We start from the raw sequence: 16843 nt of genomic DNA, 5'->3' as shown, positions 1-16843 counted from the left end.
CAGCGCACACAGGCTCTCAATATAACTTGAAGCCAGTTCACCAATATCTACCCAAAGCTATTCTAGGTACTGAGATTATGAAGAGCTAGTTCCTGCCATCAGGGGTGTTCCACATGCATCTGAGACCCAGCATGTCCAACACCAAGGGTACCATCTTCCCTGCCTTCTCTCCCAACCCGTGTATCAACTCACACCTGTGTCCCTCACTCCACCTATGCTAACTGGCTTGGATTGCTTGCTTGGGGTGACCATGAGTAGTTTGTTGTTCTTAGACTACAAGGGTGGGAGGGAAACAGAGACAGCAGGCAACCAGGCCAGGTAGACAGACACCAGGTCTTCATGCCAGGTGGAGGATTCTACATGTATTGGCTACTGTCCCAAGTTACTTTCTTCAAGCCTAAATCTCAGACTGGCTGTATGGTTTAGTTCTCCCTCTTTCACCAAAGGAAGTCTATGCACGGAAGACACAGGGGATTAGATGTCTATCTTCTTGCCTTGGGATGCCGGGCACAGCTTCAAACGACTTGGCCCCACAGCCAGCAAGTGGCAAAGTGAGGACTTGAAGGAAGCTTCCAAATTCCCAGCACGCATCTCCTTTCCTTTGCCAGCACAGCTCTTAGGGAGCGTTTGGTATGGGCGGGAAGGGTCTCAGCCCCCTACGTGCCCCTGGGGAAAATTTTCCTCCTCGGGTCCAGGCCCCTTCCTGAACCAAAATCCGTACACCGACCCTGTGAGGCCAGTTTTAGCATCCCTTCGATTTATGGATGCACCGAGTCTCAGAAAGGTTACGGTGCTGGTTCCAAAGCCCGCAATCATCGCCTCCTCGCTGAGCTAAGGTCCAGGTTTGGGCCACAGAGCCGGAATGAACCAAACGAAGAGGAAGCGGAGACCGTGACGAACCTCTGCCCATGGTCGAGAACCGCCAGGTGGCGCGGTGGAGGTGCGGTTGCCCCCCGCCGCGGGTCGGACGCACCTGAACTGCGCGGGGCGCGACTAGGGAAGTAGGTTTCGCAGGACAGGGCGGGGGATCGCTCTGCTGCCCAGCCCGGAACGGGCAAGGAACGCTGCCTGAGTTCACCGGCCTGGTCCGCCTGCGCCTCGCTAGAGTCGCGCCTCCACCAAGCGACCGCCGGACTCCCCAGCTCTCCTCCCGCTCTGCGCTCACCAGGGTGCAATTTATTTGGGGGGCTCCAGGGGGGTAGAATACGGCAGGCGAGCTCAGCAAGGAGGTGGGGTCGGCCCCACCTGTCGACTGCCGTGGGCGGGGCGGGGCGGGGCTTGTCCCATAGGACCCGCCCCCCGGTCCCCGGGCTCGGGGCGCGCGACGAGATATAAGCCAGCCGGGAAACAATGCGCCTGCAGCTCGCGCTCCCGCGCCGATCCCGGGAGCGTCCGGGCCGCCGTGCGCGAGCGGGGCAGGGGACGCGCGCGCGGGGCGCGTGCTCGTGAGTGCGGGCCGCGCGCTCGGTGGCGCGCATGTGCGTGTGTGCGGGCTGCCGGGCTGCCCCGAGCCGGCGGGGAGCCGGTCCGCTCCAGGTGGCGGGCGGCGGGAGCGAGGTGAGGCTGCGGGTGGCCCAGGCACGGGCGCGGGTCCTGGGGGGCGGGCGGGCTGCGGGCTGCCTTCAGGGCACAGCGCGCCCCCGCCCGGCCCGGCCGGGCCCTGGGAGCCGCGCTCCGGGCGGCGCTGGCAAAGTTTGCTTTGAACTCGCTCCCCGCAGCCGGGTCCGCTCACGGTGAGCGGCTTCCCCAGGCGCTCTAAGCCTGAGCCAGGCTTCCCGGGACGCGGGGCCAGCTTACGGCTGCCAGCCGGTGGGGTCGGGGAGGGACAGGAGCCCGGTGGCCGCCGTGCCCAGACACCCGGGGACGCTCCCCTCCCCCGGCCCGCACCCCAGTCGGCACGTCCCCTCCCCTCCCGCAGGGAGCGGACATGGACTTCGACTCGTACCAGCACTATTTCTACGACTACGACTGCGGGGAGGATTTCCACCCCTCCACTGCGCCCAGCGAGGACATCTGGAAGAAATTCGAGCTGGTGCCGTCGCCCCCCACGTCGCCGCCCTGGGGCTCCGGTCCGGGCGCCGGGGACCCAGCCTCTGGGATCGGTCCCCCAGAGACGTGGCCCGGAGGGGGAGCCGGGGACGAGGCGGAATCCCGGGGCCACTCGAAAGCTTGGGGCAGGAACTACGCCTCCATCATCCGCCGCGACTGCATGTGGAGCGGCTTCTCGGCCCGGGAGCGTCTGGAGAGAGTGGTGACCGACCGGCTCGCCCCCGGCGCGCCCCGGGGGAACCCGCCCAAGGCGCCCGCCGCCCCGGACTGCACGCCCAGTCTCGAAGCCGGCAACCCGCAGCCCGCCGCCCCTTGTCAGCTGGGCGAGCCCAAGACCCAGGCCTGCTCGGGGTCTGAGAGCCCCAGTGACTCGGGTAAGGACCGCCCCGGGCCGTCCGAGAGGGGGGCATCCCATGGGTGGCCCAGGCTCTGCCGCTGTAGGAGGTCAGTCGCCGGCGCTTCTGGAGCCCTGGATTCAGCCGCCTCCCCCCGTGTCGGGCCGGAGCTGCCGGTGTAGCCCCCGGCAGTGCCTGTCTGACACGTGGGTGTGTTGGTAAACAGTTTGGAGAAGTGGGGAGGGAGCCAGCGTCCCTTTGATGGTGATTGGAGCCCCAGGGGACAAGGGAGACGTGGGGGAGGGTTGGCGATTAGAGAGGACAATACTCGGGTTGGACAGCAGGGGATTTCTGTCCTTGCGAGGCTGGAAGGGGTCCTTAAGAGTCACTGAGCTTGGAGCTTTTTTTGTTGCTGCTTTTTTCCCTGGGAAACTCACACTCCCCTAGGGAGAGAAGAGGCTGAAGGGGAGGAGCCTTTTGTGCAGAACCAAAGCCTTCAGCTTCTTGAAAACCTGGGTCTCCAACCTGCTTTACTGTAAATGCCGACAATACCCCCACACACACACACACACACACGCTACCTCCCACCCCTTACCACCTGTGTATCCTCATCATCACCCGGGAGACAGGGCCAGGAGGAATGAATGCTCCCCATGAGCAGATGGAAAAACTGAGGCTTAGAGGGAAGAAAACCACAGAAAGTGAGCCCCTGCTTCCTGTCACCTAGTCAGCTTTCCCCCAATCCTCCGCCCATCCCAGTCAGGCACCTCTTCCTTGATAGAGCGGATCTTCATGGTAGCTGACATGAGAAGCGGGAGGTGGAAAGCCAGCTCCCCCTCAATACATCTGCTGGTCTCCCTTGCTCCTTTTCATTCAGTAAACGCGCACTGGCGCTGTCTACTTTGAGCCAGCCTTGGGGCCGGGTGCAGAGTTCAGGACCATGGAGCTCCAGGCTGCTTTGCCCCCTCCTTGGCGCAAGTGCACACCTCCCTGAGGGCAGACCTGAGCAGCCCTGACCTGCGAGCAGCACTGGACAAAATGCTTTCCTGCAGGGTGCCTGTAAATCAGGACAGAGAAGACTCACTGTCACTTTTACAAATAACTCTGCCGTGAGCTTTTGAGAGGGCTACGGCAGTTGTCGTACACTCGGGGGAAATGAAGAGAACAAGAAAAATTAAAAACCAATGGTTTTTACGATCCACTGTGTAAGGTCGTTTTTAACCTGCTTTCTCTACACCAGGAGCTTGTGCCTGGAATAGGAATCTTGAAATCAAGAAACCGGTCAAGATGTATCCCTACAAAGGCGGGTCCAGTGCTAGAGTGGAGAGAGCATTGTTTTGCAAGTCTGGAGATTTTTAGTTTGCAATCCAGAACGTTGCAAAGGTGTGGACTTGGCCCACCTGGGTCTCAGTGTCTCCCTTTGCACCCGAGGGGGTGCCAGGGGGAAGTTTCCTCATCTGAGTACAGTCAGGCTCTACTGTCTGTTAAAGGAAAAGAACGTCTCAAACTGTCTCTCCCTCACACCAAGCCTTCCCTAGCCAGGAGGTTTCACACTGGAAATTCAAGGTTTGGGATGTAAGGAAGCCTCCGGAATCATTTCCTGACCTGCCCTTTAACCTGAACCTGTTTGCGGGCTCCTGGTTCACTCACAGGCCACATGGCCTAGAACAAAATGCAACAGATTGCAAACAATGAAGGGGGGGGTGGGGAGAGTGACTGACGGTAGGGCTCAGCCAATAGGGGCTAGGGGCTGGGTAAGACAGCATTCCAAACACAGCTTAGCTGGCCAATCCCAGGCTTTGGGGCCAGGAGGGCTGAATGGTCAGGTTTTATTAATGGAGAAATAATGCGATTGTCCACACAATGGAAGCCTTCCTGACAAAGGGGCTCAAGCTTCCTAATATGCAAAAGAGGCTGAGAACAGAGCTCTTCATTTGTCAGGGGAGATGCACGAATGTGGCTGGGGGGGGGGGGGGGCTTGGGGTGGTCTGTAAAATGTGTGCTGCAAGAGGGTTTTCCTCCAATTTCCTCTCTCCTCATTGGGTTAACCTAAAAGACTTGGAGTCAGGAAATGATGGGGACTTGTCCAGGTGCCTCCAGCTCCCTGCTGCTTAGTCTGCCTGTGGTGCAGGTGGCTTGGTGATGGTTGCTGGTACCTCTGCAGCTCTCTCAGACCTGCGATTACAAATGCAACCTCTTCTGGTCCAGGGAAGGGGGTGGGGCAGGCGCCCCACCGGTGATGGATGACTTTAGAAACCCATTGAACCCAGCAGCAAAATGCTCCTGAGGGAAGCCTCTTCCCTCTGTGGGCCAGGAGGGATGGGTTGTAGCCCTCCCTCCTCTGAGTCTTCAGCTGAAAGGGATGGCAGAATAGAGAGGTGGGGGAATAATAGGATTTATAACTTGTGAAAAGTAACAATTCCCCAAGTGCAGGCTGTGCTGGGCAGGAACAAAGGGCAGCTCTGCCCACAGAGTCCTCATTTACAATTCTGATGGGGCATGAAAGAGTCGGACCGGGGAAGATCTTTATAGCTAAACTTTGTCCCAGACCGGTAGCTCTTTCTCTCCATCCCCTCGGTGGGGGAGGGGAGAGCCTGTGCAGACTGGGGGCTTTTGGCTTGGGTCTGCCTTTTGTTCTTATCTAAGCCTTACTGTGCAAAAAGAAATTGGAGAATATTTTCCTTCTTGCTGATTTGCCATCCTTTCTTCCTTCTTTACACACGAATCAGCTGTCTCCTCCCTTCAGTTTGCTTATAACTAAACTGGGGAGATGTCACCTACCTCCCCCGACCCCCGCTGTCTGGGTACCTGTTTCTCACGAGAGGTGTTGCTTCTCTTGCTGTCTCTCCTTGGACAGAGGGAGAAGAAATCGACGTGGTGACAGTGGAGAAGAGGCAGTCTCTGGGTATCCGGAAGCCGGTCACCATCACCGTGCGAGCGGACCTCCTGGACCCCTGCATGAAACACTTCCACATCTCCATCCACCAGCAGCAGCACAACTATGCTGCCCGCTTCCCTCCCGAAAGCTGCTCCCAAGAAGGGGCCCCGGAGGGGGCACCCCCAGAAGAAGCTCTGGACAGAGACGCTCCGGAGGAAAAGGAAGACGAGGAAGAGGACGACGAGATGGTGAGCTCCCCGCCTGCAGAAAGCCAGGCTTCCCAGTCCTGCCACCCCAAACCCATCAGTTCCGATTCGGAGGACGTGACCAAGAGGAAGAACCACAACTTCCTGGAGCGCAAACGAAGGAATGACCTCCGATCGCGGTTCTTGGCCTTGCGGGACCAGGTGCCCACCCTGGCCAGCTGCTCCAAGGCGCCCAAGGTAGTGATCCTCAGCAAGGCCTTGGAATACTTGCAAGCCCTGGTGGGGGCCGAAAAGAGGATGGCTACGGAGAAGAGGCAGCTCCGATGCCGGCAGCAGCAACTGCAGAGAAGAATCGCGTACCTCAGCGGCTACTAACTGACCAAAACCAGCCCGACTGGTCTTGTCCTACAAAGACACAAGCTTATTTTTTAACCTCCTTCTCTCCCCTTTAATAATTTGCACATTTGGGTTCTGGTGGGACCGGCAGAACAGTGGCTCCCAGAATGCATTGCAGCCGGCGCACACACAATAGGGGCTTGCATTCTTGGAAACCTCCAAGCCCAGCTCTCCCCCGACTCTGAGGGAGTGCTGTGTCTTCTCTGGCGCCCCCCGGTTTCTCCACATGCGGCTGACCGAGGAGCCTTGGGGTCTGCCTAGCTCACTAGCTCAGAAGAAAAAGGCTGACAGATGCTATGCAACAGGTGGCCGACGTTGTCGGGGGGCTCGGGCTGGCATGAAATCTCACACTCCGCCTGAGCTTTAGCTGGGAAAGGATGCTCCCGCTGGTGTCTCTGGGGGTGATGCAAGGACAGCTGGGCCTGGACGCTCTCCCTGAGGCTCTTTTTTCCGGGAGACACTCGAGCTGTCTTGGGTGAAGACAAGCTCGCAAACTGGATCAACATGGACCATTACCTCACTGTCAGACACTTTACAGTAGCTGAGGAGTGGAAACCTTTAATTTATGTATCACCGTGTCACACGACACCCCTCCTCCCACCCTCAGGGCTGCGACCCCGAGAGCACTGGCAGAGTTCTGCTTCTAGAGTCTTTATGGGGGGGAGGGGGACCTTTCTGTCCTCCAAGGGACTTTTTTTGGTTTCTTTCTGTCTTCGTTATGCAACGGCCTCTCCGGCACCCTTTCCCATAGGTCAAAAATATTTCGCCAAGACACAGGGAAATAAGACCTAGCCTGGGGTGGGGCCTGGGGAGAGCTTGGAGTCCTGGCTTAGGATCCTGTTCCCTGACCAGGTGTTTTCCAAGGGGCACTTGAAGCCCACCTGGGAATCTTTTCTCCATGCAGATGTAAGGCACCTCTGAAGGGAGAACTCCACCACTTCCTCTTTCCCTGCCTCTCATCTTAATCCTTGACGGATAAGTTCGAAGTTCTAGTGGAACTGTGCAAACCGGTCCACATGCAACTTTAAGGAGTTTGCTGGCTCTGCAGCCACCAGCTTGGGTCCCTGCCAGCCTGCCATGAGTCAGATCCCTTTCCCAGGGTCTGGGCCTAACTGAAGTTCTGGGGGGGAGCTGCTGGGTCTCCTCCAGGACCCCAGAAGGTAGACTTGCTTCCCTGTGTGTTTTAAAGGAGCTTCTAGGCATTCTGCTTAGCCGACCATGATGGGTTTTGCCCCAGCTGGACTCTGTAGCTCCAAGTCAAATCCAAGTGCAGCCTCCAATTTGGGAAAGCCACCAACTCAGCAGGTGACATGTGGACAACCTCAGGAACCCCTAAGCCTGACATGGAAGAAGGAGCAGCCCCTCCAGACCTCTGCCCTGGACAGCAGGTGCCTACTGGCTCTGGGTTTGGAAGTGGGGGAGGGGAGGTGGTAGGCACTGCTCTGACTCTACAAAACCAGCTGCTACTTCCAAACCTACTGGTCAGCATGGTCTCTTTCTGAGGCTGTGTGCTGGCCTTGGAGAAACCCAGGGGAGTTTTGGAAACAGCCCCTCTACCTTCTAGAGCATGACTTTCAGGAGCCAACTGACTTCTGGAACTCTCTTTGGAGGACAGCTGGGGTGTAGGTGACTGATGTCTCAACTGAATAGCTTGTGTTTTATAAGCTGCTGTTGGGTGTTATGCTGGGGGGAGTATTTTTTTTATACTGTATTTTTGTATGCCTTTTGCAAAGTGGTGTAAACTGTTTTTGTACAAGAAAAAAAAAAAAACTCTTGGGCAATTCTCCTGTTGCAAGGATCTGATTTATATTGAAAGGCAAGTTTAACTGAAATTTTGTATTTAGTTGTGGTTATTGATTGCCTGATTTTAAAATGTTGCCTTCTGGGACATCTTCTAATAAAAGATTTCTCAAACGTGTCGGAGTGGGGGCAGCTCTTGCCATCTGGGCCCTCCTGCGCCAAGGAGAACTACTTCAAGGAGCTACAGGCAATCCAGAGGGCTGCATTTCTCTAACCACACTGCTAACCTGGTCAATCCACTCTGGGTTCCTGAAATGCCATTTCAGACATGTCTAAACAACGTAGGCTTAGGACTGGGTGAAGTGAAATTCTCTTGTGAATTGCACAAGTGCCCAATTTGTAGAAGACTTGATATCCCAGCCCCACCGCTTTTTTTTTTTTTAAGATTTATTTATTCATTTGAAAGGCAGAGTTACAGAGAGAGACAGAGATCTTCCATCCACTGGTTTACTCCCTAATGGCCTCAATGACCAGAGTTGGGCCAGATTGAAGCCAGGAGCCAGGAGCTTCTTCCTGGTCTCCCATGTGGGTTCAGGAGCCCAAGCACTTGGGCCATTTTGCACTGGTTTCCCAGGTACACTAGCAGGGAGCTAGATCAGAAGTGGAGCATCTGGGAATCCAGCTGGCACCCATAAGGATGCTGGCACTGCAGACCTCGGCTTAACCCACAACGCCACAGCGCCAGCCCCTTCACTTCTTTGGTGGCTGTGGCTTTACCCCTCTGATTCTTAATTTCCTTATCTGTGAAATGGGAGGTAAGTGCTGCCTTACAGGGTTTTTTGGCAAATATTCAATGAAGATGTGGACTTTTCAAAACTATAAAGCCCATGTTCTTAGAATGGTACTGTTCTACGTTTTAGTGATATGATGACTTTTTGCAGGGTGTCTTAAAATTATCTGAGAATTTGTGAAATACTGTGATTTTTCTTACTGAAAGATAGTTTCCTTCCTTCTCCCTTGATCAATGAAAGAAAAGTACGGCTCTTTCTCTCCCATAGTTATCAACTTGCTGCAGGTGCAAGAAGGGAGAATACTAAGAACTCTTCCTGATGGGACACTGCCTACATCCAAGCACTCTGCTAGCTCTGCATGGGTGCAGGGGCCCAAGGACTTGGACCATCTTCTTCTGCTTTCCTAGGCACGTTGATAGGGAGCTGGATTGGAAGTGGAGCCTGTGGGACTCAAATCAGCATGGCTGGTGGGTGCTTTACCCACTATGCCACAGCACTGGGCCCCTCCACCCCAGGCAGTTTAATAGGGAGTTGGATAGGAAGTGGAGCAGCCAAGATTCAAACTAGCACCCATATGAGATGCTGGCATTGCAGGCAGTGGCTTAACTGGCTACACATCAATGCCAGCCTCAAAAACAGAGGTTCTAAGAGTAAAGAACACTAACCAAGGACATACAGTGAGTGAGTGAGGGATTTGAACCCAGCTCTGTCTATCTTCAGAGCCAGAGATGCTTTAAAAATTTTTATTTAGTTAGTTGGAAGACAGAAAGGCAGATCTGTCTGCTGGTTCAGTCCCCAGATGCCTGCAATAGCAGGGCTGGGCCATGCTGAGGCACCAGGAACTCAATCCAGGGCCCCAACATGGGTGACAGGGACCCAAGTACTTGGGCCAGCACTTGCTGCCTCCCAGGGTGCACATTCGCAGGAAGCTGGGGTGGAGAGCAGAGGTGGCATTCATACCCAGGTCCTCTGATATGGGATATGCATGTCCTAAGTGATTTTTTTTAAAGATTTATTTTATTTGAAAGTCAGAATTACAGAGAGGGAGAGACAGATATTTTCCATCTGTTGGTTCACTTCCCAGATGGCCACAACAGCCAGGGCTGTGCCAGGCTGAAGCCAGAAGTCAGGAGCTTCATCCTGTCTTCCATGTGGGTGTCAGGGACCTAAACAGTTGGGTCATCTTCTGCTGCTTTCCCCAGGCCATTAAAAGTGAGCTGGATCCAAAGTGGAACAGCCAGGATACAAACTGGCACCCATATGGAATGCTGGCATTGCAGGTGGTGGCTTTACCTGCATGCCACAATACCGGCCCCCTAAATGGTGTCTCAACCACTGTGCCAAATGCCCACCTCAGAGCCAGAGATCCTAACCATGATATAATGAGCAGCTTGCTTTTGGGGTGTATGGGGGAGGTAGACATGGAATCCCATCACCTGACTGCCTGTTGGGATGGTCTCCTGGGCCATCACTATACCACTTACTGGGATGAAGTGCAGCAAATGGTCCATGAGCAGGCACTCCGCGGCGTCTGTGCGCTGGGTGGGGTTGTCTTGTCCCAACGAGGCCCCTGCTGGGACCATGGAAAGAACACAGCTGCTGTCAGAAACAGCCATGGGCACTGTGGTGTGAGAAGGCTGCCTCCATGAACCCAGCTGGACCTGGGTTGGTACTGCCTGCTGGCACTCCTGTGGAGGCTGCATAGGCTCCAGAAATGACCCTCACTTCCTCATGTCTATGAAGGGACCCTCAGCACACCTGGTAAGTATGTAAGCAGTGTCTGGCTTGCAGTCTTGGAGACCAGGGAGTCTTCTTGCTCAAAGTCACTTAGCAAAAACCACACCCAGTCTCCTGTCTGGTATATTTTCCTTTTTTTTTTTTTTTTTAATAAAGATTTTATTTATTTACTTGAGAGGTAGAATTACAGACAGTGAGAGGGAGAGACAGAGAGAAAGGTCTTCCGTCCATTGGTTCACTCCCCAAATGGCCACCACGGCCGGAGCTGCGCTGATCGGAAGCCAGGAGCCAGGTGCTTCCTCTCGGTCTCCCATGCGGGTGCAGGGCCCAAGCTCTTGGGCCATCTTCTACTGCTTTCCCAGGCCAAAGCAGAGAGCTGGATTAGAAGAGGAGCAGCTGGGACTAGAACCGGCACCCATATGGGATGCCGGCACTGCAGGCAGAGGATTAACCTACTGTGCCACGGCGCCGGTCCCTGGTATATTTTCCATTTGACACCCACCACCACTACCACTACTCTCCCTGGGTCAACAACCCAGAACCTACGTAGCTGTTTGATAAAACAACCTTGAATTACTGGAACTCTTTCAAACTCCCAATGTGTCCATCCTCCTTTTCCGGGGACATTTGTCAAGAGACTCACTTGTAGGACCTCTCCCCTTTCACAGCAATTTGAAACACTTCCTGAGCACTTAAAACGGTAGGGAGCTGCAGGTACAGGTCCTCGTGCTGGTTTTTTGTTAATGCTCACAATAACCTAGAAAGCTGGGTGGTGTCAGCTCCATTTCACAGATAAGAAAATCAGTGAAGCCATTTGCCCAAGCCCACACGACTAGAACCAGCTGCCTGACTCCAAGCTTTAGTTCCTTTTGAGTCAATTCTTCCCAGAAAGGAGTGAGAATAAAGCCACCTCCTGGGGGGAAGGGAGGGTGTTTCTGGAATGTGAAGTATTTTAAGCTCCTTCCCAGCTCATTGCTACAGACTCCTACCTCTATATCTTTGTCTGAAAATAGGTGGGAGTTTATTTCTGGATTTCAGAGAACAATTTTTACAAATGAGGTTTGCCTCTGAATAGTACACCTAAGAGACTCCACGCCCTGGCCCAGCGTAGACAATCAGAGCTGCAGAGAAGCAGAAGAGAGGCCACCCTCTATCGGATAACAAAGGGTGAGAGCCTGGGCTTCACTCCTGCCCCTCTTGGCAGTTATTCTGGGGACCTGAGACAGGTTGAACTATCTTCGAGATGCTGAAATTGTCTAAAGTGCGCCTATGGTCAGGATATTCCAGAATGTCCACTTTAGGAGGGGAAAGAGGGACAGGGAGGCCTTCGTTGATCTGGAAAGTGACAAGAGGGAGAGGGATTCTTCCTAAGGGGGGGATTACAAGTCTGGAGACGACCAATGATGACCGCGTGACTGAGAAGGGGGCAAGAGGAGGAGTCTAACACCCAGTAATGGTCCCTGGGCCTGTGGGCGGCTTTTGTTAGTGTCTGTCTTTTCAGAACTGCTCCCTACAAAGGGATCACCTGTATCCACGTTACCCTTCTCATGGCAAGGGAATGTAAATACGTTCTTATGAAGTCTCTAATCGGGTGCATTATTAACCGATTAGGCTCAGTGTCTGGGGTCCAGTAAACACTGAATTGCCTTTAAACCTGTTGGAAGCAGCATGATGAAGTGGGCGCCCACGCCCAACAAATCGTTGGCAAGTTCTTAACCTCTCCTACCCGGTTTCCACATCTGTAAAATAGGTACAAATCATAGCACCTGCTTCCCTGGGCTGCTGTGAGCAGTAAGTGCTCAGTAAATGATTAGTACATATTATTTACTAACCATTAGTATTATTTGTTAAGCATGTTAACAAGCCACACCTAGAATGCAGGTTAGTCATATTTGAAAGGTGGCCGAGTGAAGGCGTAGTTAATCTGCAGTGCACACATTCATACCTCAAGGGCCAGAAGGAGCAGCCAGGGTTTGGGGAGACTGAGATAGGCAAAGGAGGAAGGGAGGGCAAAGAGCTGAGTTTGTGGTCCACAGCCTCCGTGGCCATGGGGCAGCGAGGCTGTGGGTCTGTCGGAAAGGCAGTTGCACACACAGGCCCTCTATTTGTCCTCACTGGGCACTGGGGTCAACAATTCCATTCAGTCCTGAAGTCCTCTAATGCCTGTCTTTTTTTTTTTTTTCTTAAGATTTATTTATTTATTTATTTATTTATTTGAAAGTCAGAAAGTCAGAGTTACACACAGAGAGAGAGAGAGGTCTTCCACCCGATGGTTCACTCCCCAGATGGCCACAACGGCCGGAGCTGCGCCGATCTGAAGCCAGGAGCCTCTTCCGGGTCTCCCATGTGGGTGCAGGGGCCCAAGGACTTGGGCCATCTTCTGCTTTCCCAGGCCATAGCAGAGAGTTGTACTGGAAGTGGAGCAACTGGGTCTCGTACTGGCACCCATATGGAATGCCGGCGCTTCAGGCCAGGGTGTTAATAATCCACCGTGCCACAGTGGCGGCCCCATGCCTGTCTTCTTAAGATAGTGTTGTGCCACAGCAGTTAAGTCGCCACTTGGGACATGTGCATCCCACATCACAAAGCCTGTTCAGTCCCAGCTGCTCCATGCTTCCAATCAAGCTGTCTGTTAATGTGATTGGAAAGAAGGGGATGATGGTCAAAGTACTTGGATTCCTGTCACCCATGTGAGAGACTTGGACAGAGCACCTCGTTTTGGCCTGGCTTAGCTCCAGTGGTGGTGGGCATTTGGAGAGTGAACCAACAAATGGAAAATCTTTCTCTATTTCTCTCTCTCTTTTCCTCTGTCACTTTGACTTTCAAATAAATAAAGCAGTATCCCGGCTGCCCCACTTCCAATCCAGCTCTCTGCTATGGCCTGGGAAAGCAGTAGAAGATGGCCCAAGTGCTTAGGCCCCTGCACCCATGTGGGAGACCAGGAAGAAGCACCTGGCTCCTGGCTTTGGATCGGCGCAGCTCCAGCCGTTGTGGCCAATTTGGGGAGTGAACCAACGGAAGGAAGACCTTTCTCTGCCTCTCCCTCTGTCTGTAGCTCTACCTCTCAAATAAATAAATAAAATCTTAAAAAGAAAAAAAAAAAAAGAATCTATCCAACCCTGGGGCCAATGTTGTGATGTAGCAGGTAAAGCCATTGCCTAAGATGCCAGCATCCCATATGGGCTCCAGGTATTGTCCTGGCTGCTCCACTTCAGATCCAGCTCCCTGCTAAGGACCTGGGAAAAGCAGCAGAAAATTGTGGGCCCCTGCAACCCAGGTGGGAGACCCAGATGATACTCCTGGCTCCTGGTTTTGGCATGGCCTGGCCCTGGCCATTAGAGTCACCTGGGGAGTGAACCAGCGGTGTAGGAGGTGGCTTAACTCACTATGCCACAACTCTGGCCCCAATAAATAAATCTTTCAAAAACCAACCAAACAAACAAACAAAAACAAAACAAATCTACCCACCCCTACCCCTAAGACTGATTCAGTTGGTCAGGGCCAGGATTCTGCATTGTTAACAAGTAAGCAGGGAGGTAGAATCCTGAGGCCACTCTTAGGGAAATACTGGTATAAGGCTTGAAGCCCAGATCTTATAAAGACACAAAAGTATTTGTAGCACTTGGTATGGATGGGATAGGAAAATGGTTAAGAATATGAACTCGGGAGTTACTACCCGTATGATGTTGGGCAAATCACTCCCTTTTCTGAGCCCTGGGAGTCTCTCGCTTTGTAAAATGGGAATAATCATGATGGCCGCATGGACTATTGTGAAGATTAAATGAGTGGTCACACGTAAAGCGCTTTGAACAGTGCTTGCCACATAGCAAGAGCAGTCTGTTTATCAGTTCCCTCTGGCAGCTCGTGGGCGCGCAAACATGATCACAAAATAAGGGGGGAGGTGTTGAGCAGCCCTTTGTGATGCCTGCATCTCATGTTGGAGTGCTGGTCGCAGGCTCAGCTACTCTGCATCCAATCCAGCTTCCTGTTGGTGCACCTGGCAGGGGCAGCAGATGATGGCCCGGGTGGTTGGGTCCCTGCTGACCATAAGAGAGATCTGAATGGTGTTCCTGGCTCCTGATTTTGGCCTGGCCCAGCTCTGGCTATTACAGGCATTCAAGCAGTGAACCAGTGGATGGAAGATCTCTCTCTCTCTCTCTCTCTCTCACTCACTCTGCTTTTCAAATAAATAAATCTTTATAAAACCATAAGACAATATGTGTCTCAGATAAGGGCTAATGCCTCAGAAGAGGAAGAGAAGACTTTGGAGTCATCAAGAAGGTCGTTGTTGGAGCCAGCGTTGTGGTGCAGTGAGTTAAGCTGCTACCTGCAGCACCAGATGGTTCTCTCGCTCTCTCTCTCTCTCTCCCTCTCCCTCTCTGCCTCTCCCTTTCTGTAACTATCTTTCAAATAAATAAATAAATAAATAAAAATTCTTTTTTAAGAAAGAATGAAAGCGGGGCCAGCACTGTGGCATATCGGGTAAAACCACCGCCTGCAGTGCCAGCATCCCATATGGGCATCAGTTTGAGTCCCAGCTGCTCCCCTTCTGATCCAGCTCTCTGGTATGGCCTGGGAGAGCAGTAGAAGATGGCCCGAGTACTTGGGCCCCTGCACCTGCATGGGAGACCAAGAGAAAGCTCCTGGCCCCTGTCTTGGGATTGGCACAGCTCTCACCTTCATGGCCATCTGGAGAGTGAACCAGAGGGTAGAAGACCTCTCTCTCTCTCTCTCTCTGCCTCTGCCTTTCAAACAAATAAATAAATAAATCCTAAAAAAAAAAAAAAAAAGCAAGCAAGCTAGCTCTGTTGGGGCTGATGTTGTGGTTTAGCGGGTTACATTGCTGCCTGTGACTCTGGCATCTCATATTGCTTCTGGTCCAGCTCCCTGCTGATGTGCCTGGGAAAACAGCAGACAATAGACTAAGAACTAGGGCCCATGCCACCCCTGTAGAAGACCCAGATGGAATTTCTGGTTTCTGGTTTTGACCTGGCCTTACCCTCCTGCCTCTCTCTCTGTAACTCCACCTTTCAAACAAATAAATAAATCTTTTTTAAAAAAATAAGTTCTTGTTGGAGATCCCGAGTTTAACTGGGACTGGAGATACAGGCAGTGTTTGGCTGAGCGAAGAGGAGGAAGATACTCTAGGTGGAGGGAATAGCTTTGGGGAAGAGTGGTTAGAAGATGTGTCAAATCTGGGGAGTAGGGAGGAATCTGGTTCAAGTAGCTGGCTGGGTAGTCTCACTTTTACGAAACAAGGAGGGTTATGCTCCATTTCAAAAGCAAACATCCTCTTGTGAGTCTTTGAAATAGAGAAGTCAAGGGAACAAATTGATTGTGGTTTGGGACACAAGACTGAGGTGACAGGGTCACCCAAAGAAGCTCTCAACAGAAAGTGGGAAATTCAACATTGAAACTTTAGAAACAGCTTTGAATGGAGGACACAGGGCGTTTTTACAAAGATTTATTTATTTGATTTTTTAAAAAAAATCTATTTATTTATTTGAAAGACAGAGCTACAGAGAGGCAGAGAGAGAGAGAGAAAGAGAGAGACAGAAACAGAGATCTTCCATCCACTGATTTGTTCCCCAAATGGCCAGGGTGAGCCAGGCCGTAGCCAGAACTCAGGAGCTTGGGCCATCTTCCATTGGTTTTCCCAGGCCATTATCAGGGAGCTGGATTGGAAGTGGAGCAGCCAGGACTTGAACCAGCACCCATATGGGATGCCACAGCTGAAGGCAGTGGCATTTACTCACTATGCCACAGTGCTGGCCCCAAGATCTATTTATTTGTAAGGCAGAGGGACCGGCACTGTGGCATAGTGGATAAAGCCGCTGCCTGCAGCACCAGCATCCCGTATGGAAGCTGGTTTGAGACCCGTCTGCTCCATTTCCTATCCAGCTCTCTGCTGTGGTTAGGGAAAGCAGTAGAAGATGGCCCAAGTCATTGGGCTCCTGCGCCCATGTGGGAGACCCAGAGGAAGCTCCTGGCTCCTAGCTTTGGATCAGCACAGCTCCAGCCGTTGCGGCCATCTGGGGAGTGAACCAGCAGATGGAAGACTTCTTTCTCTTTCTCTGCCTTTCCTTCTCTCTCTGTGTAATTATGACTTTCAAATAAATAAATAAATCTTAAAAAAAAAAAAAAAAGAAAGAGTGACAAAGAAAGAGGGAGAGACACGAGAGAGATTTTCCACTTGCTGGTTCACTCCCCAAATGAATGCAATAACCAGGACAGGACCAAACTGAAACCTGGAACTCCATCTGGGTCTCCCACTGGGTAGCAGGGACACAAGCACTTGGGCTACCATCCACTGCCTCCTAGGAACATTAGCAGAAAGCTGGATCAGAACAGCTGGGACCCAAATCAGCACTACAATATGGGATACAGATACCTCAAACAGCAGCTTAACCAAATGTACTACAAGGACTGCCTTTGGGAGATACAGGTCTGAGACTCATCAAGGCATAAAGATGATTGAGGCCCAGAATGATAAGCTAGAGATACAAAAAGGCTAGAGATATAAAGCAGAGAGCTTGAAAGAGTCATGAGGGGGCTGGCGCTGTGGTGTAGCAGGTAAAGTTGCTTCCTGTGGCGGTGCTGGCATCCCATATGGGCGCCGGTTCGAGTCCTGGCTGCTCCAGTTCCAATCCAGCTCCTTGTTAATGTGCCTAGGAAAGCAGCATAAGATGGCTCAAGTGCTTGGGCCCCTGC

General features: G+C 52.7%; 1 protein-coding gene across 1 annotated transcript; it reads left to right on the top strand.

The window, feature by feature from the left end:
- The first annotated feature begins 1476 nt into the window (after nt 1–1476).
- MYCL (MYCL proto-oncogene, bHLH transcription factor) lies at nt 1477–7743 on the top strand. Its single transcript, XM_062193275.1, has 3 exons — nt 1477–1557; nt 1919–2423; nt 5242–7743. The coding sequence occupies exons 1-3, from the start codon at nt 1477–1479 to the stop codon at nt 5841–5843; spliced, it is 1188 nt and encodes a 395-aa protein (XP_062049259.1). The 3' UTR covers nt 5844–7743.
- The last annotated feature ends 9100 nt before the right edge of the window (nt 7744–16843 follow it).

Source organism: Lepus europaeus, chromosome 5 (genome assembly GCF_033115175.1).
Source record: "Lepus europaeus isolate LE1 chromosome 5, mLepTim1.pri, whole genome shotgun sequence".
In the NCBI taxonomy this organism is placed as follows: Eukaryota; Metazoa; Chordata; class Mammalia; order Lagomorpha; family Leporidae; genus Lepus; species Lepus europaeus.
This window is presented reverse-complemented; position numbering and strand designations above follow the sequence as displayed.

Excerpts from the sequence above, each read along its gene's own strand:
- MYCL (XM_062193275.1), top strand. The coding sequence starts at position 1,477 with ATGTGCGTGTGTGCGGGCTGCCGGGCTGCCCCGAGCCGGCGGGGAGCC. Across the intron at positions 1,558-1,918 it reads TGGCGGGCGGCGGGAGCGAG|GGAGCGGACATGGACTTCGA; the intron begins GTGAGGCTGCGG and ends CCCCTCCCGCAG. Across the intron at positions 2,424-5,241 it reads TGAGAGCCCCAGTGACTCGG|AGGGAGAAGAAATCGACGTG; the intron begins GTAAGGACCGCC and ends CTCCTTGGACAG.